Here is a 27,956-nt window from a genome sequence, read left to right on the forward strand (position 1 = left end):
TTGCCTTTGCAATTAATGTAGATTGTAAAAAACAAAGAGTTGCCTTTTTTAAATATGGGTGTTTAGTTGGCTGAGTATATTTTTCATTGGTAGTCATAAGTCTTAGAGGGCAAACTTACACACACAGTCATGCAAAACTAACTACGCTCTATGTCTTCATTAATGTGACGTTACAGGCCGCAGTGAAAGGGAATGGTCTGCTCCCCCTAGCTGTGTGTCAGATGGGGGAGCAGAAGACCCAAATGGGGATGGGCTTGAACGGGGCTCTGAAAGCCTACCCCATTCCCCAGCAAAGGTCTCTCCTGCCCGTGTGACCAGTGCCCCCACGAGCCCTTCGGCAGTCGATGACCCAAGCCTGGCCCGCAGTGTATTCCGCTCCTCAAAGTGTAGGGTTTACCTGCCTCATTTATGCCTTTCTTTTGCAACTTTCTTTGCTTTTTCTTCTCATTGCGGTATGATGAAGAATTGGTTTATTGTTCTGAGGAAACAGGTTGAGAAAATATACTGTGCCACATGTTTTCCATACTACTGATGTCTAGTTTGTTGCAATGGCATTATGACACCGCATGAAGAATGCACTTAGAAATGAAATGTTACAATTGACGTTAAGTTGAACAATAAAGTATTCTTCTGAAACCAGTTAAATGATACAGGAAACTTGAATGGTTAAAATGATAAAGTAGGTATGCTGATTTTGGATTTAGCACTTAAATATTGTTTCAAAGATGCTGCTAGATAACTTGTGAAGGTAAATTTTGGTAAAAAAATCCATTTATATTTAACCATCCAATTTTCTGCATTTTAATGTCATGTCTGGATGTGGTTTAAGCTTTTATTTTTTTCCAGATTATCTTTTTCTGTGATTGGTTGCTGCATAAATAATAGTACAAATGCTACTTATTGGATGAAAATAAAAGCTAAAGTTCAGTTTTCTTCTTTGCAAAACATATAGCAATCACAGCTTGCTTTTTCTGTATTTGAGGCACCTCTATTGTTTTGTCATGAAGCTCGTACTGTGAAGGTCTGTTTTGTTATGTATTTTATCACAATTCTAATTGTGATGTTTATGATGTCATTTTTGAGAAGTAAGTTTTAAGTTGAATATAGCACTTTAAGATTTACAAAGGACTAATAGCTTTTTTTTCATGCAAGAAGTCTGAGGGCAGTGATTTATTGTTAGAGAGCTGTTGTTAGACATGACATTAAATATTACAGTTAAGAGCATTACTTTCTAGCTAGGCGTAGTGGGTGCAGAAACTGCCATTTTGTGTTTTGGGAGCGCTTTAGTATTGCGTAGTGGAATATTGGCTTCTTTTCCTCCCATTCCCAAACTTCTTGGGCTAATCCAGCAGTATTTGATATTTGTATAAATTATTGCTTTGCCTTGTTTTAGTATGAACGAATGCCTTAAAGATTTGTAGTCATTCTTATACCTGTTTTTTGAAATAGCAGAAACATATTGCTTTTTTTTAAGCAAAATTAATGAGTTGTCAATATGGATGGATAAGTTGTCAGTATTAAATTTTGTGGAAATTTATAATGGGTCACAGTGTCATTTACGTATTGTGCATGTTCACTTTTTTCTAGTCAGCTGCTGGATCTGACCTGCTCATGTTGTTTTTTACTGTGTAACTAGTCCTCAGTAAATTTTCCCAACAAAGTACACACAGCTCATGATTAACTACTGCCACATGCATATGGTTTCTGGTAAAAGATCACTTCTGCTTTAACTGTAAAGTCCCATTTTCTCTCTTCTTTACATCAAGGTCATATGTTCATTCCATGTTTACTGTGGATGAAGAATAAGGAGAGGGAATTGGGTGGCTCAGATTCATATAGTAATAAGCTTAGCTGAATTTTTCATATATGGAATTTAAAATAGAATGGGTTTCATTGCTAATTTAGATTTGGCTATTGTTATTGTTACTATTTCTGACATAAAATTATATTTTTTAGCATTATAGACCACTGCAGTAAACTGATATCATTAAATTGTTTAGTGCACAGTGAATTATGACATGGTGGGATTGGGTGCTTTCGTAGTCTAATTTCTACTTATCCTTGTAATAAAGATTAGAGAGAGATAGACATAATTAGGCTTTGCAGTATGTTTGAAAGAACAGTAGTGGTTAGCGTAATCATAGTTTATTTACATATATTTGCTGTACTTGAAATAAAGTAGAACTGAGTAACATCTGGTAAGAGCCTTTGTGATAATTTTATTATTTGCAATTTTAAGTTTTTACATATGTTCGTCTTGAATTTATAGAAAGGCTTACTTTGTTTTGATTTAGCAAGATGCAATGGAAAGTTTATTTAGTGAGCATCCCTTTATTGCTTTAGAAATCTGTACTTCATTTAACAACTATTGTATTTCTTGTTTAGTTATTAATAAATCTTTAAGACTAACTTTGTAGCTCTTGAGGGAATAGTAGAAATCTTCACTAACTGATCTAACATCTATATCATCTGCATTGTGCCATTACAGTAGCTATAAGAATAGCATTCGAAACTCTTTTATCCTTCAAATTAATAGCATTATTGTAATACCTAAGGGAATCATTGAAGGTAGTAGTGAGATTCAGTGTTTATGAACTTAACCTGTTAAAAAAACCTTGGAAATTTAGTGTGATAAAATTGTAGCCCTTGAAAATTTGTCTAAATTTAATTTTTTGAAATATTTCAGGTACTTAGTGTTATAAGTGACTTATTTTAATATTAGGTAGAAAATGCTAGACTTACTATTTTATAAAGTTTTATATATTTTTAACAGAATATTGGTTGTACAATACATGACTTTTTATGTATAATGAACAGCATTAGTGATGAATAACAGTATGACTGGACAACTTTAGTGTTATTAGACAATTATAACAGAGCTATGACCTTGAACAGTTAGTTTCATGATCAGTGGCACTTTTCATTTGGAACACATTGAAGTAACAGTGAGCTGTGTGTGCAAAGTTGACATCATTTGCAACAGCAGTAACCGTCAGCACAGTCTTCTCTTTCAGTGGCGTTAACGGGAGGGACACCAGTTATATCCTTTGGTGGGTACAGTCCCAGCTGTCATAAATTTGTGGCTCGTTTTGTATGCTCTGCCCATTTTATGTAGATTACATGAGGTAACAAGAGTAATTGGATTTGTGAAGAATTTTAAATTATATCAGTTCACGTTTAATTGTTCTAAGATTTACGAATCTCATGTTACTTCCTGTAGCCAAGTCTTTACTTGCGTTGTAGTGATATCAGTACAGTACAGGCTTCTTAGATGTTGGTTCACAGTAGTGCAGAATATTTTGATGTGTCAAATGGACTGTAATATAATTTAGATTATTAGTCAGTTTTGTCATTGCTCATGACTGCCACAGAGCTTACCAAGACTCACTATCAGCCTTTGTACCTGGATTTTAGAATACCTAAATTGTTAAGATCCAATTAAAACTTTTATTTTTTCTTTCTTTTCTTCCAAATTGATCACGCAGTAGAATTCATGTGGTTTCTGCCTGAACACTCAACTTCACACATCAGATTATATAAATTAAAAATACCTATTATGTTTTATAATGACCATTATATGCTGTTCCATAATCTCATATTCCTTTTTAGCTGTTAAACCCTTCTATGGCTTTCCATTTATTTAGCACTTACAGGAATATTTGGGGAAGTTGATCTATATATTACCTTTTCATGCCTTAGTGATTGGGGAATTTAAATAAAAAGGATTAGGCCACAGAAATGTACAAGAAAATTCCTGTTTTCAAAGTGAATGGACATTAAATAATCATCATACACCTTATAACATGAAGTCTCAAAATTTTGCTTAAACTCATATTTTTTTATGTAATGTTTAATCCTATGAATGTTTCTTTGGATAGTATTTTGATCAGACTTGGAAGGTCTAATGTTTCCTTTTCCAGTTGTGCAGAGTGAAGTGTGGCGGGTTGGTTTGTGCTGTGCCATGTAAGGTTTTAAAGAAATTAATATTTTTTAGTTGACTTCTGTTGACAGTGTTTGGGTAATTGCTCCAGTGTTAGGTTTTTTTGTCTTGGAAACTGATAAATGTTGAACACTATATTTAGACTTGGGTTTAGATGATATACTTCCTTGAATTTACTTTGGTTATGATTGTTTGTGGATAAGGTCAATCAGGTTAATACTAGTGAAAATTAAGCAAGTTTGAATTTTCGTGTATACTCTAATGCTAGTTGCCTCCCCTTATCAACTCTGCATTTAAAGCTTTCAGCTCCGTCATGTTATTGAGTGTACTCATGACCCTTCCTTATTTAGAAGCAGCCTGGCATCTTTCTCTTGTAAATGTTTATGTATCCGTGATAATGTTTTTATTCCTGAATTAGAAGTACTTTCCTGTGAAAGACCAGTTCCTACCTTTCTGATTGAGCATGGGTATTCATTCAGTATCAGAGGCTTGTGCTTAATTGCAAAAAGTTTTACATTAACTGTTGAGTACTTTTTGGGTCTACACAAGTTAGGTCTTTGCATTTAATCTGATTATGCACACTGCTGCAGATAGCTTGTGTGTGTGTGTGTGTGTGATGCTACTACATCTGTGATTAAACTCTGGCAAGAGTTGTATTGTTCATCTAGTATCATGTTTTTTTTCTCGATAATGAATTTTTATATATTTTAGGACCAATACTAATTAAATGCCATTGCCTTGAAAGTGGATTTTACACAAGGTTTAAAAGTATATGAAACCCACTTTCAGGAGCAATCTGTTGAAACTAAATGCTGTGGAATTCAAGAGGTAATGATGATTAGGATCGTTATAAAATTGCTGCTATTAATTTTTTTGTGTGGTGTTTGAGTCCTCAAACCCACCCACTTTCCCTGATGAAAAGGTATTGGACTGGGGTGAACATTTGTCTTGCACAACCTGGGGTGTAATGAAGATGGCATCAACTTGTTGTCACATCTGTTCAAGTATGACATAGAGCGTAGGTATTGTTGTAGGACAGGAAATAGAGCCCTCCTGTCCTGAGTCCTTTATATTCTATCACTGTGCCAACAAGCACTATTCTGGCTGAGACCAACTATAAGAGAATTCTTTGTAATAGGTTGGTATGTCATACAGAGCCCTGGGGGACCATGAGTGTAACTCCTTTGAAGACTCGTAGTAGCTACCAAAAATAGGTTTTTCCTACATCAAACCTGTTTTTTTGGGGGGGTTGGAGGGGTTCACTGTAAGTTTACTAATAATCATGGTTTAAGAAATTCACAAACTTGCATTTTTTTATTATGGAAGAGGGACCATGGATCATTAATAGTTTGCCTATACATTAGAAGTGATCATCTTATCCCCCAGTTTGTAGAAGAAGATCCTTGTTTAAGACTTTGTTTCCTGACACATGCACAGTGGCCACACTTGAGATAAGAGTACAGTTTTGTGACTATTGTGTGATGGAGACATTTTGTTGTTAATATTTTACATGCATTGTGTATGTCTTTTTGTATATGATTGCTGTAATCAAGCAAAGACTTCTTTAGCTGCTGAAGCTTCTTGACCCATGTTTATTTATGTGCCTGCCTGTATGTTTGCAGTTGGTGGTCAAACTGTTGTTGCTTTCAACCATTTACAAAATACTGTTGTTGGTACAGTTTTTTATATCAGTAATAAATATATGATAGTTTTTCATATATTTTTAGGGGGTGGATACAAGCCTAACTTGTAGGTGGGTTTTAATTATTTGCCATTTTTGCTTATATTCTTGAGTGAAAATTTTTAATGTATTTTATGAACATTTTAGTTTAATGATGTATGCTTAACCTTTGCTTACTCTTTTGATACTGATGAGCCAGTCCTCTTAGAGCTGAGAATCTTGACTCAATATTTGGTTAAGTACCTCATCATTGTAATAATAATAATGATAAAGATAATAATAACAATGATAATAGCAATGAAGTCCATATTTGTAATTGCTATTTTTAAACCCTGAGCTAGCCTGTTTCACAATGGCTCCTTATTAAGTCTGTAGAATTGATGGTACCTTGGTTTTGAGCTTCAGGCTTTCAAGTCCCTAGGGTTGGGGATTTGTCATCTCAGTACTGTGTCTTCTACTGTACTACATCATTTATGTTGGGATGAGTACATTAAATAAATAATAATGCATGAAATCTTATAATAATGTTATAAATATTATTTTTGAAATTTTAGAATTTTTTCTTGAAAATATGCAGTTGGTAACAACATTTTCAGTGGTATTATTATTATTATTATTATTATTATTATTATTATTATTATTATTATTATTATTATTATTATTATTATTATTATTATTATTGGTAAAGCTAACAAGGACTGGGGAGGTGTTTACTTGGAAGGGATGCTATTTAGTAATAAAGGGTTTGTATAGAAAACAGATGTCAATTTTTAAAAAACAATGATTCATGACTTTCCTTTCCATTTATCAACATATAGATCAAACCATTTTAAATCTTTTATGTGAAGATGGCCTGTTTTTATGGTTCCTCACATATTATTTGTTTTCCAGTGTGATCATGTATGTTGTTAAATACTAATAGTATTGAGACATTGCATTTATGCACCTACACAGTTTACAGCCCTGGGTGTTTAAAGGGTGCATTACATGTTGCTTGTAGGGAAAGCAGACTATTCTAAACAGAAACACTTTGTGTAAGGTACACAGGGTTTACTAAGAGGGTGGTGAAGTTCCTTTGAGAGGGTAAAACACTTTCTCATTCACTAGAGTTCTTTATTGATATGGTCCCTACTATTCAGATATGACTGGAGCTCTTTTGTCTGTGAAATTTGAAATTTTTCTAATATGACAGACAATTGTTGAAGAGTTAATATAGTATTCAGACATAGTATTTTAATAATGTTATGCTGCTGAGAATGGTTTGGTGCAAGTCAAGAGTAGTTTGTAATAGAAGAATAGTAACTACATCAATTCATTTTCTACTTAGGCTCTTGTTGATGCAGAAATAGTCACCACATCACTTTGTATCCTATTTTGCCTGTGAATGATGCAGAAGTTATGACACAAAAAGTGTTACAAATTTTTATAACACAAAAACAAGCTTTTCATACAAACCCATTGATCATAAGATGCCTTATTCCTTATAGAATTGTCCAAGTCTGACCACCTTGCTTTAGTTAAACAGAATGGTCCCACTACATACGATAGTACCTTAACCTCAGCATTCCATATCTGCCATCATATCATTGTACTGAAAAGGCCAAAATAGCATGAATGTATGGGTAGGATAAAGACAATAAAACCCATTATGATTAGTGGGTTGTGTTAGCATCTGGTTTTTGTGTTACAAAAACATTGCTTGTTTATGACAATCCATTAATCATAGAATGCCTGTATAGCAGTTTAGAACAGAGGAAAAAGGATCTAAAGGGAGGAGAGCCTAATAAGTCCTTTAGAAAAGTTAATTTCTTGAGTGGAGCATTAAGGTTTTTGGGTTGTATGTAATAAGGCAGTGGTCCCCAGGTGAGTACCCACCTGCACCTGATCTGATGGAATCAGACAGTGGTAATGGTAGCATCTTGAAGGTACCAGAGGGAGAGCCAGGTTAAGAGGAAAAGAGGTAAAGGCTGTCTCATTACTACCGACCTGTGCAGTCTGTCATGAAGGAACTGTAAGTCCCAGTGAATAAACTGGAGAGGTGTTTTTGTGTTGCATCCCTGAGAGTAATTTTAAAGAAGGGGGACTTGCATCAGTGGTTGAACCTCTTGAGCTCTTATTCTCTGTTTGCTGCTTTGAGAAGCCCTCAAATTACTTTTCTTTCCTGAGTAAGAAAGTTGTTGTTGTTCTTGTCTGTGGTGCTCTGGAATATTGTTGACAGGGAGGGACTAATGTCTATGGTAAATCTTAAGTAGAGCCTCAAAACGGGCTGAGCATAGATATGAGTTGCCTCGGGGGGATCAAGGCAACCTGGGCGTTTAAAAAGGAGTGCTGTAGTTCTCCTTGGCCATTTTATTACTTCTTTGTTACGGAATATGGGGTGAAAGAGAATCCTGCTAATGACTATCTCTTAGAGTGCATTACTTTCCTGCAAAAGGATATTCAACTCCCTTACCCCCTATGCCAATCCCAGGTCTACTATGAAGAGTTCAGAGTTCTGGTTAAACAAATCATATATAACTAACTAACTAACTAACTATGAAGTTCACTTCATGGTCAGTTTGAGAATGGGGTTTCTCGAAGAGGTTTATGGACAGTTCTGATTAGTCTCTTCAGGACTAAGACCAAGTCCCAGCTAGGAGGTTTGAGAGAGGCCAGAAGAACTGCTCTGCCAAAGTGGTTGATCATGACAGAAGTGTCTTGATCTGGCCCCATATCTATGTGCCTGCTCAGCAGATTGTAAGAAAGGGTTCATGTGGGCCCATAGGAAGATGAAGAAACCAGCAAATAGCAGAGTAGTAGCAATGAGTGCAGGCAGTTCTGCTTGTTACATCAAGAGACAAACCTAGCTCATTTCCCCTGGTAAATGTTAGCTGTCAGTATTGTGAAAGGAGTCAAGATGACAGTCTGCTGATACTTCTAAACTCCTCTCTTTTTAAAAGAGTGCTGGATAATCTCTGTGCATGAGAGTGGAGATATTTCAATCTGCCATGGAACCTGTAGAAGTAGGGTTGTATTAATAGTTAACTTCTCTGGGCCAGGGACCCTGGCCAATCTGAAGACAACTTGAGAAGGTCCTTGGAACCACTCCTGCTGGGGGTTATAGTGGAATAAGAAAATCATATTGGTGCCTTTTAACTTTTGGAAGGGTAGGAAAATAAATACTATCTCCAGGCCATCACTTGGATGCACAGTGCATCTGTGCTCCATGTAGCTGGATCTGATTGTGGAGAACAGTATGGGGACAGCTGGTGGTTTACAGAGGTTATTTACAAGTTCAGCAGTGGCTTCGTGCTAAAGGAGTCTGTGATGATGTTATTTGCCCCTTGGGTGCTCCTTGGGATGATTGCCATTTTGTGTTCTGCCCAAGAAAATCTCTCTTAGTACTTGATTACATAAATCCTCAGTGCATCTTTGAAGTAAATGATAGTGGTTGTGTTGTCTGCATAACTGATACCAAGAGCTTGGAAGCCTAAGAAAAAGGCCTGAGTGCTTAAATATGACTCTGCTTCTTGTTCTCTGTCCAGACACCCCAGGTCTACAGATCTAACTTGAGGGCTCTTTTTTTTTTTTTTTTTTTTTTTTTTTTTTTTTTTGAATAGGAAAACTTCTGGGTCCAGCAGAACTAGGGGGACCCCTTCTTGCAAGTGCAGGATCTCTTCCAGTTTCCACCATCAAATGGCTGTCATGATGTCCTGAGTTAACTCTCTTGCGCTTAGGGGGGTTCCTATAGCGCTACCCACTACGTGACTTATGCCGTGGAGGGAAAAGTGGGGGCTTGTGCAGAAAAGTTTCTTTGTAAAAATTGATACATCCAAACTATAACTGATATACGCTTCTGGTTTGTTTTATGATGTCGGCAAATGATTGAATATTTTCCTAAAGCAATCAGAAAATCTTTGCAAGGCTTAGAAATAATAAAAAAGACGTGATGAAAGTGAAATTTTTAAGGAGAATCATAGATTTTTTAAAAATAATCATGAAAAATATAATAATTATGTTTGGGGAGTTTATTTTTTATGTAAATTGTGTGGAAATGTTTTAACTTTCATGTGGAAGTAATCATTTTGCTATAAATGTGTTTGCTAATTAGCTGTTACCGATTAAAAAATGCTAATTTTTTATGGAGTGCAATTTTCAGGTTTTCCAACCTATTTATGTTGACTTTCGTATCGTACCTAAGTAAGGAATAAAGATAGAAAAAAGAAAGAGATATGTATTGTTAGAATAAAATTGAGCAATTGTCGTTAGATTATGGACAATTTTTTTTTTTTTTCCCAAAGAAAATATACGGCAACGATTATTACATTTTGCTGTTCAGCACGATAAAATACAAAGAGTGGCCATTCGAATATATAATACATGCACATTGAAGTTATTTACAATTGCACAAACAGGCGTACAAAAATTATCTAAGCATGCATAAATTCGGGCCGAACTACGGTGTTCAACGCGTTTTATATACATTATATACGCTGACATTTTTCGTAATTACTCGGTAATTCTTCACTATTTATCTTATCGAAAAACACTTGAAATATTAATCAAAACACTCAACAATCACTTGCAAACACTTTTATAACAATAACAAAAATGAAAGCACTTCACAAATGCAGATAAGTGACGAAAATGCAAAACACGTGAGAGCGCTGAAAAGACATCCTGAATTCTGTCAAAACAGGAGGTGAACTGCTTGATTTTGGGGAGGACTGCTCTGCATGTGCAATACTTATCGGTTTCCTGTTTATATTTTCTTGTAGGTCCAAGGTCTGCCCACGCAATGATGCAGTCTTCATGTTCTCCAGATGACTTTTTTTTTTTTTTTTTTTTTGTGAATTTCCCCCAAAAGTAATTACTGATGACACAGAAATCGCGTCATCAGAGCACCTACGGCAAAAAATTTATTGACGTGGTTGCGCGTCATCAGACCACCAGAGGGTTAATGGGACATGTTGGTCATGGACGTGACCTTCCAGCGCATCACTATCTGTAGTTAGAAGGAGGGACTCTTAAGATATTCAGAAGTAATGAAGAGAACACAAATATTGTTAAAGATCTGAGGAGAAAGGATTAATGAGGAAAGAGTTAAATGAAAACTTGATGAGTGGCATGAACTTTTCTGTCAAGGACAGGAGGACGGTTGCTATTTGGCACGCTCTGACAGTTAGAGGATGTGTGATCTGTGAAAAAGTGAAGATTGTACATCATCAGCCTTATCTGGTCTCAAATGGTTTTTGTATTTCCCTGCAGGGTGTCTTATTTTCATGCCCAGGTATATGGCTTCCATGAAAAGGGACAGATCTGATTTCCCTCGGTTGATCTGCAAACCCATGTGTTGATATATTTGGAGTATGCTCTTCAGATTTTTTAGGAATTCTAGCCAGTACACAGCCATGATTAACCAGTCATATAGGTAGTGACAGAGGTGGATGGCCAGCCTGTGTGTGCCCATGCCACCATCAGTGCTGGCATTCTTGTGAGAACTTAGACAGTGCCATAAACAAGCTAAAACAGAGAAATTTTAGCTAGAATGTTTCCCCATTTAGTAGACGAATTTAAGGTACAGACACTTCCCTGCTTATGAACTTTCACTGTGCTATAAAAAAGTTGAAACAGAAATTTTAGCTAGAATGTTTTCCCCATTTAGTAGACGAATTTAAGGCACATACAGTACACTACCCTACTTACGAACTTTCAACTTCTGAACTTTCAGGGATACGAACAGACAGGGTCACAAGTGAAAATTGTGTTCGGAGCACTCTCCTTTGCCACCCATAATTTCAGATTTTGCTCTATGTGCCCTTTATTATTATTTCATTTCATATGCGGAACAAACCTGGGTCTTAACATAAAGATAAATCTTTTGGCGCTAGCTGGAAACCGGTAAAAACAATACAAATTGTAATGCAAGGAATCTGTGGCATTAGGGTTCATCTGTTGGTATGCATGAGGCTTGGTTGTTGACCTGCTTTGAACCCTGTGACATAGCCAGTTTTCTTCTTACCGCTTTGCTGGTAGGATGTCTCTTCATCCTCCTCTCAAAGCTGGTGTTCTTTGTTTGCCCCTGTTTCAATTGGTTTAATTTTCTGTTTTGTGATATATTGTGTACATTATTATTCAGTAGATGAAACTTATTCATATGGAACAACCTCACAGGGGCCATTGACTCGAAATTCAAGCTCCCAAAGAATATAGTGTTCATTAGGAAGAAGTAAGAGGAAAGAAGGGATCTCACTTATTAAAAAAGAAAAAAATAAATTAATAAATAGACAAAAATGTATTAAATGCAAGGAGAATAGTATTAGGGTAGTAATGCATTGCATCTTCGCTTGAACTTCCAAAATTCCAATTGCACGACATCCTCTGGGAGGCTGTTCCACAGTCCAACAGTGTAAGGAATAAAGGACCTCTGGAACTGAAAAGTTTGACAGAGGCACATTTACAGGCAGTTCCAGTTATCAGCAGCCTCGATTGTTGGCGAACCGGTTTTATGCTGCTTGTCTAGTGACAACAATAACTGGATTTTTGACACCGATCTCCAAATATCTGCGCTGATCCCTGCTTATTGGTGCTGGTCCCCACTTACCAGCGGCGCCGATAACCAGGGATTGGCGCTATTATCGCCGATTTTCGGTTAATGGAAATTTTCGGTTATCGTCACGCTGTCGGGAATGGAACCCCTGCCAACAACTGGGGACTGCCTATACTGCATGCATATTGGTGCTGCCGTTCAGTGAATCTGGTCACTCTCGGCAGATAAGGGGATCAGGGATCAGTTGTGAATGTGAAAGATCTTTGTTGAAATACAACTTATGAAAAAAGTGATAAACAAGAGACCATCCACAGATGGTTCAAGTCATAATTGCTACTATTAGGAAATAGAAACGTACCACCAAGAACCATTATCTAAAAGAGATAAATCCCTGGCAGAAGTAGACATCCACACCAAAGAACAGTATTCTGGTAAAGGAAGGACAAATAACTTAAAACATGTTTAAAACATGCTGCACTGATTTTATCAATGTTATAAATAAATGAGGCTTTACGAACAATACCTAACTTTTGCGCAGCATTTGCTGAAACTTTCATTAGATGTTTCTCAAAAGTTAGATGTGAGTCAAAAGTTACACCTAGAATAGTTAAAACTTCAGACTCATTCAGCAAAGTTCCATCCACCTGAAGGGTAGGATGGGGTGGGAAATCTGTACAAGATCTGGTAATCAATAGTGTTTTTGTTTTACTGGAGCTCAGCCTCATACCCTACCGACTACACCATTCCCTGATCCGGTACATGTCCCGATTAGGCTTAGGGCAGCTTCATTTCTCTTAAGTGGATATTTCACTACACCCACAAGTGTTGCATCATTTGCATACTGAGCCATCTTATTTTCCAGGCCAACAACCACATCACTTGTGTATACTACAAATAACAGTGGACCAAGAACACTTCCCTGTGCAACTCCAGATACAAAAAGTCTTGGTTCACTAAAGATCCCATCCACAGAAGCTCGCTTCAAGGTTCAACAGAAAGCTAGAGGTCTGTTGTTTGGTGGTCCCAGATCCATCCACTGTGGTGGAGGATGCCCTTCAACATCCTTGGGACAAACTGGAAGAGTACACCTTCCCTCCATTCAGCCTGATCCATCATGTCCTGAACAGAGTGATGAGTTCCAAGAATCTCAGGATGATTCTAGTAGCTCCATTGTGGCCCCAAGCAGAGTGGTTCCCAGATATTCTGTCTCTGCTCTTAGCAGTACCGAGAGAGATTCCCCCTTGGCACAGTCTTCTCTGCCAACCTCATGTAGAGAGGTACCACCAATCGATAGGGTCCCTGTCTCTTCATGGCTGGAGATTATCCAGTATCTCTTAGGAGCAAGAGGTTTTTCTTGCAGAGCAGCAACTCAGATGCCCGGCTACCTCAGGAGATCTTTGTCAGCTGTGTACCAGGGTAAGTGGGCTGTCTACTGTGATTGGTGTTGTCGACGGGGTTTCTCTCCACTCAGAACTTCTGTTCAACAGATAGCGGATTCCTAATCTATCTCAGAACAGAGAAAGACCTTTCTGTTTCTGCTATCAAGGACTGCAGGGCTGCTTTAGGATTAGTTCTCCGTCTGAAAGACGTGGACATCTCTTCATTGTGGGAAATCTCTTTGTTGTTCAGGAGCTTTGAGCAGTCTTGTTTTCCTAGGGAACTCAAGCCTCCTACATAGGACCTAACTCGTGCTGGGTAGTCTCGCTTGAGCTCCATTTGAACCAATGCGCCAATCGTCAGACAGGGATCTGACTTTGAAAACAGTTTTTCTCCTGGCCTTGGCTTCCTCAAAGAGAGTTGGTGAGCTCCATGGCCTAAATTATGATGTTATACACACCAGGGGTTGGGGGTCTGTGGCTTTCGAATTTGTCCCGAAATTCGTGGCTAAGACTCAAAATCCCTCAGTTCACAATGACAAATTTTCCATTCCATTCCTTGGATTTTGTTAACAACGATCCTCAGGAGTAACTGCTTTGCCCCGTCAGAGCACTGCGTTGCTATCTGAAAAGGACTCATCAGCTAAGACCTCCGTGCTGTAGACTTTTTGTTAGCACAGGCCGAACCAAGAAAGAAGTGTCCAAGAATACTGTTTCGTTTTGGCTATGTGAGGTAATCAGGCAAGCCTATGCCTCATCGTCAAGTTCTGTTTCCAATACAGTGCATGCTAAGGCACATAACATCAAGGGAATAAGTTCCTCTCTGGCATTTAAGAAGAACTTGTCTGTTCATAGGGTTTTGAATGCTGATGCTTGGCTTCGTCAGACCACTTTCACTTCCTTTTGCTTGAACGACATTGCCTACAGGTCCTTGGACATTTTTTCCTTGGGTCCAGTTGTGGCTGCTTAACAAGTTGTGTAGCTCATCCAGTGCCCCTGGCGGGACAGTTTGTATCTTGCCTAAGATGATAATGTGGAAGAGAGAATGAGTGAGATGACTGTGTCTTTTCTTTCCCTTTTTCCTTTCTTCTCTACCTATGGGCAGTTTTGAAGAATAAGACACATATGCTGAAACTGGCTTGATACAGGTGTCTTGCAGCCTTACTGTTACAGCATTTATATGTTCCTTATAACATACAAATATGCTTCTCAGTAGTTTTTACTTCTCTCTCCAGCAAGGGGAGTGAGAAGTGCTGACAAACCCATTACGTGTGGCTGACATGGTTTCAAGCATGTGTGGCTGACATGGTTTGTTGCTTGAACAGATCAAGTTCTCTTTGATGTCCATACTTATTTAGTGGTGTAAAAATAAGTTTTTCAGCAGCTTTGGAGAGCACAGGGAGAATAGAGATCAGCCTGTAGTTACTGCAGTCTGCAGATATGCTACTCTTTAGAACAGCCACTGTATTACTAAGCTTGCGCTTATCTGCAAAGATACTACATCAACATGAAAATCTAGAGAATGTGCTAATCTTGGGAGACAACACCCTAGAAAATTTTTAAAAATAAAGGGAAAAACCATGAGTATCTTCTGCACTCCAGCTATCAAGATTATCCAGAAAACATCACTGGAGTGAAATGCAAATTTCGTAAGAATAGGCTCAGGATGACAGGTATCAGGGAGAGGGACATCCTCAGCTGATTGCTTAGTTTCAAAAGCTCGAAGAAACGGATCAGCCTTTTCCCTAGCTCCAGTAGTAAATCTACCTCATCTGTTAGTAGTGATGGAATGGAAGATGAGCCTGACCCAAAGATAGATGATGCCAATTTGGTCCACCAAAGATGAGGCTGAGTAATTCCTTCAAGTTTCCTCTTTGAGGAATTATTGTAATTTCCCTTGTCTGTGTTGTAAGTTCTATTCGCAGCATGGCAAAACTCAACAGAAATGGTGTAATTGTCATTTGAACGATTTTGGACTTTTCTTTTTGGCCTTTTTCAAGGTAGGCTCGTCTACATGTATCATCAAACCATGGCTGGTTATTTATCCTAGATTTGATGACCTTTCTAGGGACATATCTAATTAAAATAGCCATCAGCATTTCATTTAACTACTTGGGATCAGGATCTAATATAGCATCTGAAATATTAATTGCCTGACAAGCTAGTAAGAATTTTTGCAAAGAACAGAAGAACATAAGGAAGAAGAACCTGTTCCTTTACCCTCTTTCCTGATCATCCCTAGTATTCTCATGATTAACTACCATATATCCTTACAGTCACAAGAATATTAGTTCATACTCTTAAAAGATTCCTACTAATTTCTATCTGCTTGGTTTAACTCACCATTTTCTAAATTTCCTATTTTTTATATTTGGTATATTTTTTAAATTGTGCAATATTAGAAGGAATGACTTTGAATATTAGAAAGGTAAAAAGAAGAAAGTAAAATTTAGATTCAAGCAACTTTCAAAATTTAGTATTCTTTTTACCTTTCTAGCATCCAAAGTAATTCCTTATAATACTGCGTGATTTAAAATAATACATGCTAAATATAGAAAATGGGTATTTATAACAGACTGAGTTAAATTGGGAAGATAGAAATAAGTAGGAATATTTTAAGAGTACGAACAAATATTCTTGTTATTGTAAGGAGAATACATGGTAGTTAATCACGAGAATACTCTAGATAATCAGGGAAGGGCTTAAAGGAACAGATTCTTCTTCTTTCTCATGTTCTTTGCAAATATTCTTACTAGCAGAATAGGTGCCCAGAGCAAAATTTGAATGTAAACATCAACAAAAATTATGCACTACTTATTAAAAACCAAGATACGAATGGCCGTTCAGAATGTAACTTGTTCATAAGTAGGGTAGTGTCTGTGCTTCCTTAAGAACTGATGAATTGGGATGTGGAACTGAGCATCCTTTCTTTCATTCTTTAAACCTTCAGCTGAAAACCCTTTTTGGACATAGTCAACAGATGTAAACCCAAGAGGGTTCCAATAGGAAATCAGCATGCAAAGGGAGACAGGTTATAGAAAAAGGTAATAAATAATTGAATATGAGGGAATAGAAAAAAAACTGACACCTGAATTCAGGAGACATCAGAGAAAAGCAGGAATGAATTTGCTCCTTGCTTAAACCTTTGGAGATCTGAAGACCACAGTTTGAATAGGCAAACTATGTTCCTCATTTCAGCTATAGCCAAAATAAAACTCTTAGTAAACTGAGTAGTGTTGAGCCTGATACCAGAAAATTATACAGTATATTTTTTGCAGCAGCAGCCTGCCTAGTGTTGTGAGCAAAACAGGTACCTCAGGTAAAGAAGAGTAATGAGGATATTTGTTGTTTTTTTGCATTTATGCAACCAATATGATGAAGTCACTTTATATCAGTACCACAAGTCAACATTAAATAGCTGGCAAAATAAACTTGATGGATGACATAACTGTATCCAGGAGTTTGAGATGAGAGTCAGAACCCGAACACCACATTGGAGAACAGTACTCCAAACACGAAAGATGAGGAGTAAAACACTTGCATGTAATAATCTCATCACAAAGCATTCAAAAACATTTCCTCAAAATACGAACACTTTGAGAAACAGGAAGCAGTGTTTCTGCTTCTCAAAAGGCAATTTCTTATCAAAAGCACACTTAAAATCTTGAAAAAACCGCACACATTTTAAAACCACAGCATTTAAATGTAAATCAGATGCAAAGAAAAATTTTTTCTGGATCGACTAACATGATGTGAGTCTTAGAAGTGTAATGCTTCATGCCCCAAGCCCTACTTTATGTATGAATACTTGCTAGATCACTATTCAAGGATTCTGCAACCACAGACCTAAGGTGCAGAGAAGGAACAATAGCTAGAAGAGTAGCATCATCATTGAATGCAAGCAGTTTGTACCCTAGACCTTGCTGAATGTCATTAGTATAAATAATAAAGAGCATGGTCCAAGAAGTGAACATTGAGGGACACCAGAAATGACATTAGTATAGCTACTGCACAGGCCACCAACAGAGACCGGTTGGGCTCTGCCTGTTAAAAATTCACTTAAAATGTTAAAAAAAGACCTACTAGTATTAAAATGTTAAAAAAAGATCCACCAATTCCCAGACTGCACTAAAATCTAAACCAACCATGCTTGCCTCTGCACCCTTATCAAGAGCACTATGCAAGATGGTAAATATTGAAGAGTGCATCGCAAGTCCCAAGGCCTTATTATTATTATCTCCAGCAAATCTACAAATACACTTAGAGAACAGCATCTCAAAAACCACAAATAAAACAGAGGTAATTAAAATCAGGCTACATTGTGAGGGACATGAGGATAAACTTAGTCCATTTGGTAATGCAGCAATGTCTCCCCTCCTCCAAATGGAAAGAAAACTTGTGAGTCAAACTAACTTTTGGGAAGTAGTAGTAATCTAAGGAGCAATGAAATCAGCATTCTTTTTTGAAAAAGAAAAAGAAAAAGAAAAAGGGCATTGAACATAACTTAGGTTCTGGAAAGTAGACAGGCAGTGCCACAGACTCGCCACACTGTTTTCTCACAAAGACTTGAGCCAAAAGTTCTGCCCTCTATTTCGGGCAACATACTATATTTCCACCAGCTCCTACCAGGGGAGGAATGCTAGAATAAACTCCAAAGAGTGGTAACTTAAGGGTAGACCATTACTTATAGTCATCAGTGGAGAGTAAGTTAACCTTCATACCCTCATTATAAGCTCTCTCAGCTCTCTCATAGACAACCTGGGCTTGACTTATAAGTTCTGTGAAATGATGCCACAAAAAGTCTGAACAATTGTTCCTCTGTAAATGATAGGCTTGTTGTTTTTCATGATAGACAAGTTTACATGGAGCATTAAACCATGGCTTAGCTTTTAGACAAACCTTGAGTATTTTAGAAGGAATTCTCCTTTTGATAATAGTGTTAAAGAGATCATTTAAACACTCAATAATATTTGGACTTATGAATACCACTCCAACTGAGCTCAGTAAGATCACAGTGAATACCATTCCAATTTGCCTGGGATTTCAAATATACCATTCTGGAAAAGCCAAAATCAGGAACAACCTGATCCATCTCCACATTAACCTTAATTAAACTGTGACCAGATGAGCCCACCCACCAGCAAACCTATTCCTGATGGTACAACAAGGCTAGGAAGTCCCCCTTGCACTTAGACCTCATTACTGATTTGACCAAATCCATCCTGAAGGAGGTCAGGTAAGGTCCATTGCCTGAGGCTTTTGGGACCACAGAGTCAGCTTTTGAAACATAGGTGAGTTTGAACAACTTTCTGTATTACTTTCTTCTTCAGCATGGATTTGATTTCTTCATCCAGAAATAGAACTTCTTGGCACTCTGATCATACACTGTGAACATGACTGTTTTGGAGAATTGGGTTACCTCCAGGAAGAGGATTCATTAGCTTTGCTGGAGCACTTCCATATAGAAACCATGGTTTTGCTGCTATCTCCTGCTATGATTCAGTCTTCATAAGCTGTGGTTCTTCTCTGATCTCTTGCTGTGATTCCCACTTATGGAGGCCTGGTACCTTGTGTGCAAGGCTAGGATTATTTTTATTATTTGCCTCTGACCAGGCGCTTCCTTGGTGCCCAAGCGCCCTTGCTAGGGTAGAAAGTCAAGCAGGGAGTGCACCGCTGGAGATAGAATTGCTGCCCTCCTTTGCTGGAAGAGCTTAACTGTTTGTGGTGTGGGATAGAAGATTGCGGCCACTTCTTTTGAAAAGAAAGGTTCCTTAAGGACAACTTCCTCTGCTGATGGAAGTCCCTTGGTTCTTGAAGGGCAGCATCCCCTGCTTTTACAGGCTCCTTGGTTCCTGAAAGGCAATTTCCTCTGCTGTGTTGCTGGAGGACAAATTTGGGGGCAAGTCTCCTGTTGAAGATAGCCACTTATAGCTGTTTTAGTAAGCTTGCCTAGCTCCTTTATCAGCTCCATATGAAACAGGATGTACTCTGAGGGATTGGCAGTTCTGAGCTTCCAAAAGACTTCTGGAAAGAGAAGGCCTGAGAGTTCTGTAAAGGCTTTATCCCTCTTCTTCATGATTATGTGTGATAGGCATCAAACCCATAGCATATGGAGGATGGACGACTTCCTTATCAAGTGAACCATCGTTCTTGTGCTTTTAAAGTCGTCTGTAGAAGGAGTGTTTTCTGGCATGATGGTGCTTACGCTGCTCAGGACTCATTCCTACTAGTTATTGAGCAGATCCCCGCAGAATATATTGAAAATATTGCATTCTTAAGAGGCAGTGTCCATTGCTTGAGCAATAGCTGGAATTCCAAGTGGAGGAGTTGGTATGGTTGTGGTGCCAAGGTGTGGAAATACAAAAGTGTAAGGGCACAGCCACCAGAAGGATAGGCAGCCCAAATACTTCTGCTTGTTCACTTGGAGAGGGAGATTAGGGAATATCTCAACTGGTATGAGTATCAGCAAGCTAGTTGGCCTGCCCAGTGCCCATCTGGAAAGCAAGTCATGACGTGAAGGACCAACACTTGACATGGTTTGGCTCCTGTGGCTTTATCTAACCATAATGCTGCCTATGGTAGTGGCCACCGATGGATGTATATCAGTTGCTACCCTATGAAATATGTTCCTTTTTAGACCAGAGGGGGAGAGGCTGAGATGGGATGTGTGCATATGAAGTCTCATGATGCTTTTTGCATGGCGTATGGAACACAATGTTATAAGTTCTCATTTGAGTAAATAAAATGGCTGGTCTGCATTGCACCTCTCACACATGCTTCAACAGTCCTTTTAGGTAGAAAACTGTTGTTTTGCAGCCAAAAAGACACAGAATAGCGATGTTATCCAGGAAAATCATGACTGTGCTCCAGCATTACCTGGCAATGCCTGACATATATGATGAGGCATACTCAGAGCTGGGCCACACAGACAAAGAAGAGTCTGAGGCCGTAACTTGTGTAAAAGGACCCTTTTGGTTACACTCGCTGCGCTTAATGCTCCAGTTATAACCTAGAGTACAACAAAAGAAAAAAGGAAATTATCCATAAATTCACTGAACTTCTCTTTCAATTCACATAATAATTTAAATCACCAAGGCTGAGAATCCCCTTAACAAAGAAAGTGACTTTTGCACGCACACCATATGCCAGCCTGATTAATTTTAGTTTCAAGTTACTTCACCTGAAAAGGAAAATACTGAGAATGAAAAAATACCAAAAAAAGCCTGCTAATAGAGAAAACAAAGGGGCACAGAACAGTGCTTTACCCAATCAAAAACTTGGAAGACTTTGTCATTAACCATGACAATGACTGGCACTGCATTACCTAAACAGAGGTCATCTAGGAGTGTAGTGAGCTTAGAAGCAGATGCAACAGTTGTGCAATGGAGTGAGGAAAGGTGCAGAGTGCTGGGATGAAGGTACTTCAGTATATAGTTGGAGCATTCTGTTCAGCTAAAATAGGATGTTGTGACCAGGATTGTTCTAAACAGAATAAGGCACCTATAGATTGCAGTAATTGGTTTTAATGAACAAATAGGTGTTGGTGCTGATATCTAGGTACCCTTTACTGTAATTCCATTTCTTGATAAATTTGTAATTTATTCTTCTTACAGTTAGGATAAGCATGTAATGTGTAAATTATCCTCAATATACTTTGAAGTATCATTTAAGAAGTTGATGTATACAGTAAACCCCTGGTATTTGTGGACTCACGTATTCACGGATTTCTCTGTGGAATGTACCTACCCATTATTCATGGAAAATTTGCCCATTCGCGGTATTTTTCATTGAAAATATTTACTTATTACTGTATTTTCATATCATTTTCATGACTAAATGCACTTTTTGTGATAAAACTATTAAAATACGCAGGTATAAGCATTTTTAGAGGGTTTTTCTTGTGTTTAAACTATCAAAAGAGGCAGTTCTAAGTGTTTTTAGAGGGATTTTAAGTATTCGCGGATTTTAGCTATTCGCGGGGGGTTGCGGTACGCATCCCCCGCAAATATGGGAGTGTTTACTGTAGTATTATTTTGTTTTTTGTTCTTGTTAATCACTGCCACCAGTCATCTTATTTCAGCCATGCAATAAATTTTATGATGTTAGGTATATGTTCTGTTAAGTACAGTGCACTTTTCTTGTACCTGAAGAGCTAAACTTTCTGATTCATTTTGTACCGTTATTGTTCTGAAATTCAGCTCATTGCCTAATCCTAGTTTTCACACATACACACACACACACACACGAGTCACATTGTTATGAATGAAGGTGGTTTTTGTTAGAAATTAAAGGAAAATTTTAAAACCAACCTACATAAAAAGTGTTAAAATAAGTATATTTTAAAATATATACAGTAAAGAAATGTACAGTATAAAGCAATTTAAAAACTTAAATATATTAACCATACAGTTCCATCTCTAAAACCGGCTTCTGTACTTATCTGTAAAATTATTATGAATATATTTTGTTCTGCTACTATTTTAGACATTTCAAAAATAAATAACTTAATTCAGTGGTAAGTGTAAAGCACAGGTTAGTTTAGGTTAAGAATATGGAATTGTTATTAGCTGTAAGATTTATAGAAAATATCTAAGTTAGGCTATTATGTAGGTCTTTGTTACTTAACGGATTTTGTTACTTACCCCAACCCCTCAAGAGCATCTGTTACGTTGAGGAGCTACTGCATTGTCTTATTTACATGACACTTGGCTATTCAGTATGTACCTTACAGTTGTACCTAATGTATATAGTTCCAGTGGCAAGAGTGATCAACCAAAAAATAAGAAAATCAGTAAAAATCTCATTAAAGCAAATGTTAAAATGTGATATACAAAATGGCATGTGTGTACAATAATATAATTTGTACATGGAATAAAATGATTTAAAAGCTTAAAAATATAAAAATATTGTCATATTTCATGATGTTCTAATTCCAGAGTTGGCTGAATGGCAGCATTAGTTCTTGGGAGCGAATTCCTTTGCTGACACCCATGTAATATTCAGTTTTCATTTGCATTGAATTTGTTTTGAATTATTAGTGCAGTGGCTGCAAAGAAAGTTCTAGTGCAATTGCCAAGGAGAGTAATGATGTTCCATTGGAAAATACTGGCACACAGACACATACAAATATAATATATATATATATATATATATATATATATATATATATATATATATATATATATATATATATATATATATATATATATATATATATATATATATATATATATACACACACACCACACATATACACATTGTATTACACACATATACCATATATATATACAGTATATATATATATATATATATATATATATATATATATATATATATATATATATCGTTTCCACAAAATGTAGAATCGGCAAAATTCTTGTTTTGAGTAAATCACCATTAAAGATTTCTCTCATTTCAAACAATCTTTTTTATCAAGTAATTTAGTTGGTAAACTTTTGATTTTTGGTAGTTGATAAGATTAAGACCCTCAGTTTTTAAACAACTTAATAATGTTTATCAAAGATATTTGTCAGTTGTGAAAACTAACTGACTCACAGTGTTAATGATTCGACATTTGTTCGTCACTTTGTGGTGACATTGTTATTTGAAATAATGGATATTCGTCACACACCGAATCTAAAGTTGGAATTTTGTTTCATATAAATTTGTACAATATAGGCTGAGAGGGTAATATATACACATTTATTTGTTTTGTCATATATATATATATATATATATACAGTATATATATATATATATATATATATATATATATATATATATATATAAATCATATAATATTCTATATATATCCTTTAATATCCAATTAAGCTCTACAGTATTAGCTCTGCCTCGAAATAATATATTTTCATATATGTTAGAAGAAATTTTTAGTCGATAATAAGTTAGTCGTCCCGTGGGCTCAAATCAACGAAGGACAAGAGCTCAGGACTACACGTGGGCCTTTTTACCCACATGGTAACATATATATGAAAATATATTATTTCTGAGGTAAGAAATTGGATATTAAAGGACGTTTGTAGCTTACTGATTGTATATGAATCATGGTGATATGATAAAAAGTCATATATATATATATATATATATATATATATATATATATATATATATATATATATATATATATATATATATATATATATATATATATATATATATATATATATATATATATACATATATATATATATATATATATATATATATATATATATATATATATATATATATATATATATATATATATATATATATATATATATATATATATATATATATAAAACATTAAAAATGGTTTTGTTGGGTAAAAGTCTTTCAATATTGATGGAAATAGTTTATTTTAACTGAAAGCATTACATTGCATGTCTTCTGGATATAACTACAGTACTAAGCTTTTTTAGTAATGATGCAAATTACGGTAAACTGACATTTGATCAGGATTGCTAATAACAGTTGTTCCACTACAAAAGCTCAAAAGGTCATTAAATTTAGCAGTTGATAATTTAGCAGCCCGAATAGTCTGCTGTGGTTGCTTGACGCTGAATTTCTGTTTTCCCTATGGTTCACTTTCAGTCAGTGATATTGTTTGAAAATCCTGTGCAGAAGGGAAGCTTTGTAGAAAAAATTTCCTTTCTTTATCCATATGCAGTTGCATTATCTCTGTTCAGTCGACTGGTAAGCCCTCATCAGATAACCTAATTCGGAGAATCCTAAGTTGTTGAGAATAATCCTTCCAGTCGGTGATTATTTATGGTTCCAATTCTATCATCTTGTAAGGATTTTTCCTAGCAAGTATAATAATCACTGCCAACTGTCATGGGGTGAAAATATCTCCTGCCCTTTTCATTGCCCTCTCAATACTGCCATGTATTGAGTCTCCTTCACGTGACCTGTTTCAAAGAAGTATATAATGATTCGATTTATTGAAGTTGAATTCTCCAAAATATTAAGCAGCATAGCTGGCAGTATGGAATTCTTGTTTTGTCTGGCACTTCCATCACAAAAAAGGCAACGTCAGTATACTTTGAATTCTTGTCTGCTTCTGCTAGCCAACTTCTGATGCAAGGAGCAATTTCATTTTCTCCTCGTTTAGCAATCCCTTCATGGCAAAAGAAACAAGAACCCTCTGCATTTCCTAAATTATATACGGCAAAATTTAAGCGTGACACTTTTTTTTTTTTTTGTAAAAAATTCATTGCAGAGAGATTTAGGCAAATATGATACTTGTTCCAGGTCGAAATTCGCAGTAATTAGTTCATTAATCAACTTAGCCCTCTCCTTTATTGTTTTTCTTTATTTCTCTAGCTAAATTTTTTCTGTTGTGTGTTTTTCATATTGAAATTTCAATTCCTCTCGCTCGTCTTTATTTCCTTTCCGGATTGCTTCACACACAAACTTTTTGGGCACATGAAATTTTACCTTCTGAGTTTTGAATATCTTTCTGTAAAAAGAAAAGTTAACTTCATTTCCACTGTTGTCTTATGTATAAAGTTGATACATTTTGGTGATTGTCAAATCAGGATATAAATATTGTTGGGTGGAGCTTCTACGACAATAATGTGACTCCATCCTAGGGATTCTATTATTGTGCTCTGTCACCTTTAGTTTAAGTCTTTCATCCCTTTTCTTTAATTTCTCCCTTACCTCCATGACCCTCCTCTTGCACAGTTCCATCTGATGACAGTTTCTTCATCGCTGTCCTAATGCGCCTTTCACTTATATTTAGTGTGTTTAAAAACATCACTCTATGCACCTGTAATTTTCTGCTGTCAGATTTTGGTAAGAAATATAAGAATGTTGTGGTTTTACAACTCAATTTCCTATCTTTATCATTCTTGGTGTTAGTAGCTTGAACATGTCAATATAACCATTCCCTCTGCTTTGTAATACTTCTTAAATCGTAAACACCACTGAGAATGGTATTTCTTCTTCTGTTATTTCATTACAGCACAGACTTCTAAAATTGCACAATTTTTTTTCTGAAAAGCATCGTGGCTTTAGGTTTCTTCTTCCTGGTACCTGTCTCTTACTTTGTACACTTATGTATGCATAACCAGTTATGATTTTCTTTGCACAATTTTCGAAGCCTTTCTTATGTCTGAAAAGTCATCTTTTTAAGCAACACTCCTCTTGGTTGTTTTGCAAATCCATCAAACTTCAAACTGTTTAGGATATGTTGCACTTATTATCACATTGTGATTTTTGCAACTCGTTTTCAGAATGAAAAAACAAAGTAGCTTTTGACATTTGGATCTTGCACAAGCTCCAAACACATCACTCATACAACTTTCACTGTTACATATACCAATTTGTGATATTTCATCCTCGGGTATAAGGTCATCACTGTTCAGCATATACACTTGATCACTGATTGAATCACACTGTGAACTAAGTATATCAGAAACATCCAGGGAAGAATTGTCATTCTCCAGATTCTTTTTGATGGTAGTGAGTGGTATGTCAGAATCTTCAGAATCATAGCAGCTTGATGTTATCTCTTCTGTTAACCACTTCTTGACCCATGTGCGTTCAGCATGGGATTAACATCCCCGAAATTCTACTGCAGATGGGTTGGATTTCATTTATAAACAGCTAAGGTCAAATTCTCAGGATTTTTAGAAAAATATATATATATATATATATATATATATATATATATATATATATATATATATATATATATATATATATATATATATATATATATATATATATGTAATTTTTTTTCCCATAATATTTCTACTATTAATTCTTTTCTAAAATTGATCAGCAGGCTCCGTAAAGTTTATGATTACAGTATCAGATACAAGTTGTCACACATAAATTAGCATAATACCATCATATGAATATAAAACTTATCATACAGAGCAACCAAATGGTTTTAAATAACAGTGCTACACTGTGAAAAAAACAAAGTGCAAAAGTCTGCTTTCTACGTTCATTAAGCCTCAAAACTGATTTCACAAATTGATATCTCGAAAACCACTTGAGATATCAGTTTAACATTATTACTTTGTCAAAGTTGATTTAATTAATAAATCATTTTGCCCAAAATATTCGAACAGTATTGATATCTTGAAAACCAGTATAGATATCAGTTTAAGATTCGTGACATTAAAAGATCAAAGTATGCTTGTTTTGTGGTATAAATAAATCATTTGTTCAAAATGTACCATTAAATGGTTTGTGGAAATGTTGACACAGTATATGTATATATAGTAAATATATATATATAAATATATAATATATATATATATATATATATATATACTATATATATATACTGTATATATATATATATATATATATATATATTATATATATATATATATATATATATATATATATATATATATATATATATATATATATATATATATATATATATATATATATATATATATATAAAGTACAGTCAGTCCCTAGAGTTCGTTGGGGTTCCGTTCTAAATGCAACATAAGCTGGACACCGTATTAAAAGATAGCTAAAAATGAGAAGTAAAGTGATGAAAGCCTAGCCTTTAATCCTTTCGTTGTCCCAGTTGATTTACCCTGCTTTTGGTGAGGTATGCATCCATGATTTTGTAGAATTTCCTCCAAAAATATGCAAATATTCTTCCATCACTTACTGTGCGCCGTAACACTGAAACAGCATACCCTCGGAACATCCACTGTAACCCGGAAAAGACTTTTTGATGAATATATTTGAAAAGCGACATAAGCTCAGAACAACATAAGCCGAGACCAACGTAACCTGGGGACTGCCTTTATGTATACAGTATACATATACACATATATACATATACAGTGCCCCCCTTTTTTTATGCGCTTCACATTTCCGCTTTTCATGTTGTTGCGAATTTTTGTGGAACACATTATTCACTTGTCCACAGGGGAAATTTCACTAATTCACGAGTTTTTTCATAGGGCAGTATTCACTTACTGTATTTTCATTTTATTTCATGACTAAATACATTTTTATGATAAAAAAATTATTTACTAATTTTTGAATATTAATATTAATGTAAATAGCAAAATGTCAATAGTAAAATGCTAAATTAAAATCCCACAAAATCACAAAACAGCTTATCTCTCTCTCTCTCTCTCTCTCTCTCTCTCTCTCTCTCTCTCTCTCTCTCTCTCTCTCTCTCTCTCTCTCTCTCTCTCTCTCTGGTAATGTAAGATGTATTTGAAATTATATTACTGTACTGAAGTGTAAAGTGTTTTTGAATGATATTAGAGCATACGTACAGTATCCTAAATATTCACTAAATATTTTCACTTTTATTTTCCAGTCAGCATTTATTGAAATGCAAAAACTTGTAATTATATAGCATGGAAAATATGAAAAAATGAATGACAAGATAACATCACGGTTAGCTATAAAACCATACTGTGCAAAACAAATAAA

At 35.9% G+C, this 27,956-nt stretch overlaps 1 protein-coding gene across 1 annotated transcript in view; it reads left to right on the forward strand.

Moving 5' to 3' along the window:
* The window catches only part of LOC136835786 (F-BAR domain only protein 2), a 261,890-nt gene that overhangs the window by 94,739 nt on the left and 139,195 nt on the right, over positions 1–27,956 (forward strand). The window contains exons 8-9 of the mRNA XM_067099642.1: positions 177–386; positions 3,015–3,050. Of these exons, the coding sequence (XP_066955743.1) occupies positions 177–386; positions 3,015–3,050 (246 nt within the window). The remainder of the gene's footprint in view (positions 1–176; positions 387–3,014; positions 3,051–27,956) is intronic.

Source organism: Macrobrachium rosenbergii, chromosome 55 (assembly GCF_040412425.1).
Source record: "Macrobrachium rosenbergii isolate ZJJX-2024 chromosome 55, ASM4041242v1, whole genome shotgun sequence".
NCBI lineage: Eukaryota > Metazoa > Arthropoda > Malacostraca > Decapoda > Palaemonidae > Macrobrachium > Macrobrachium rosenbergii.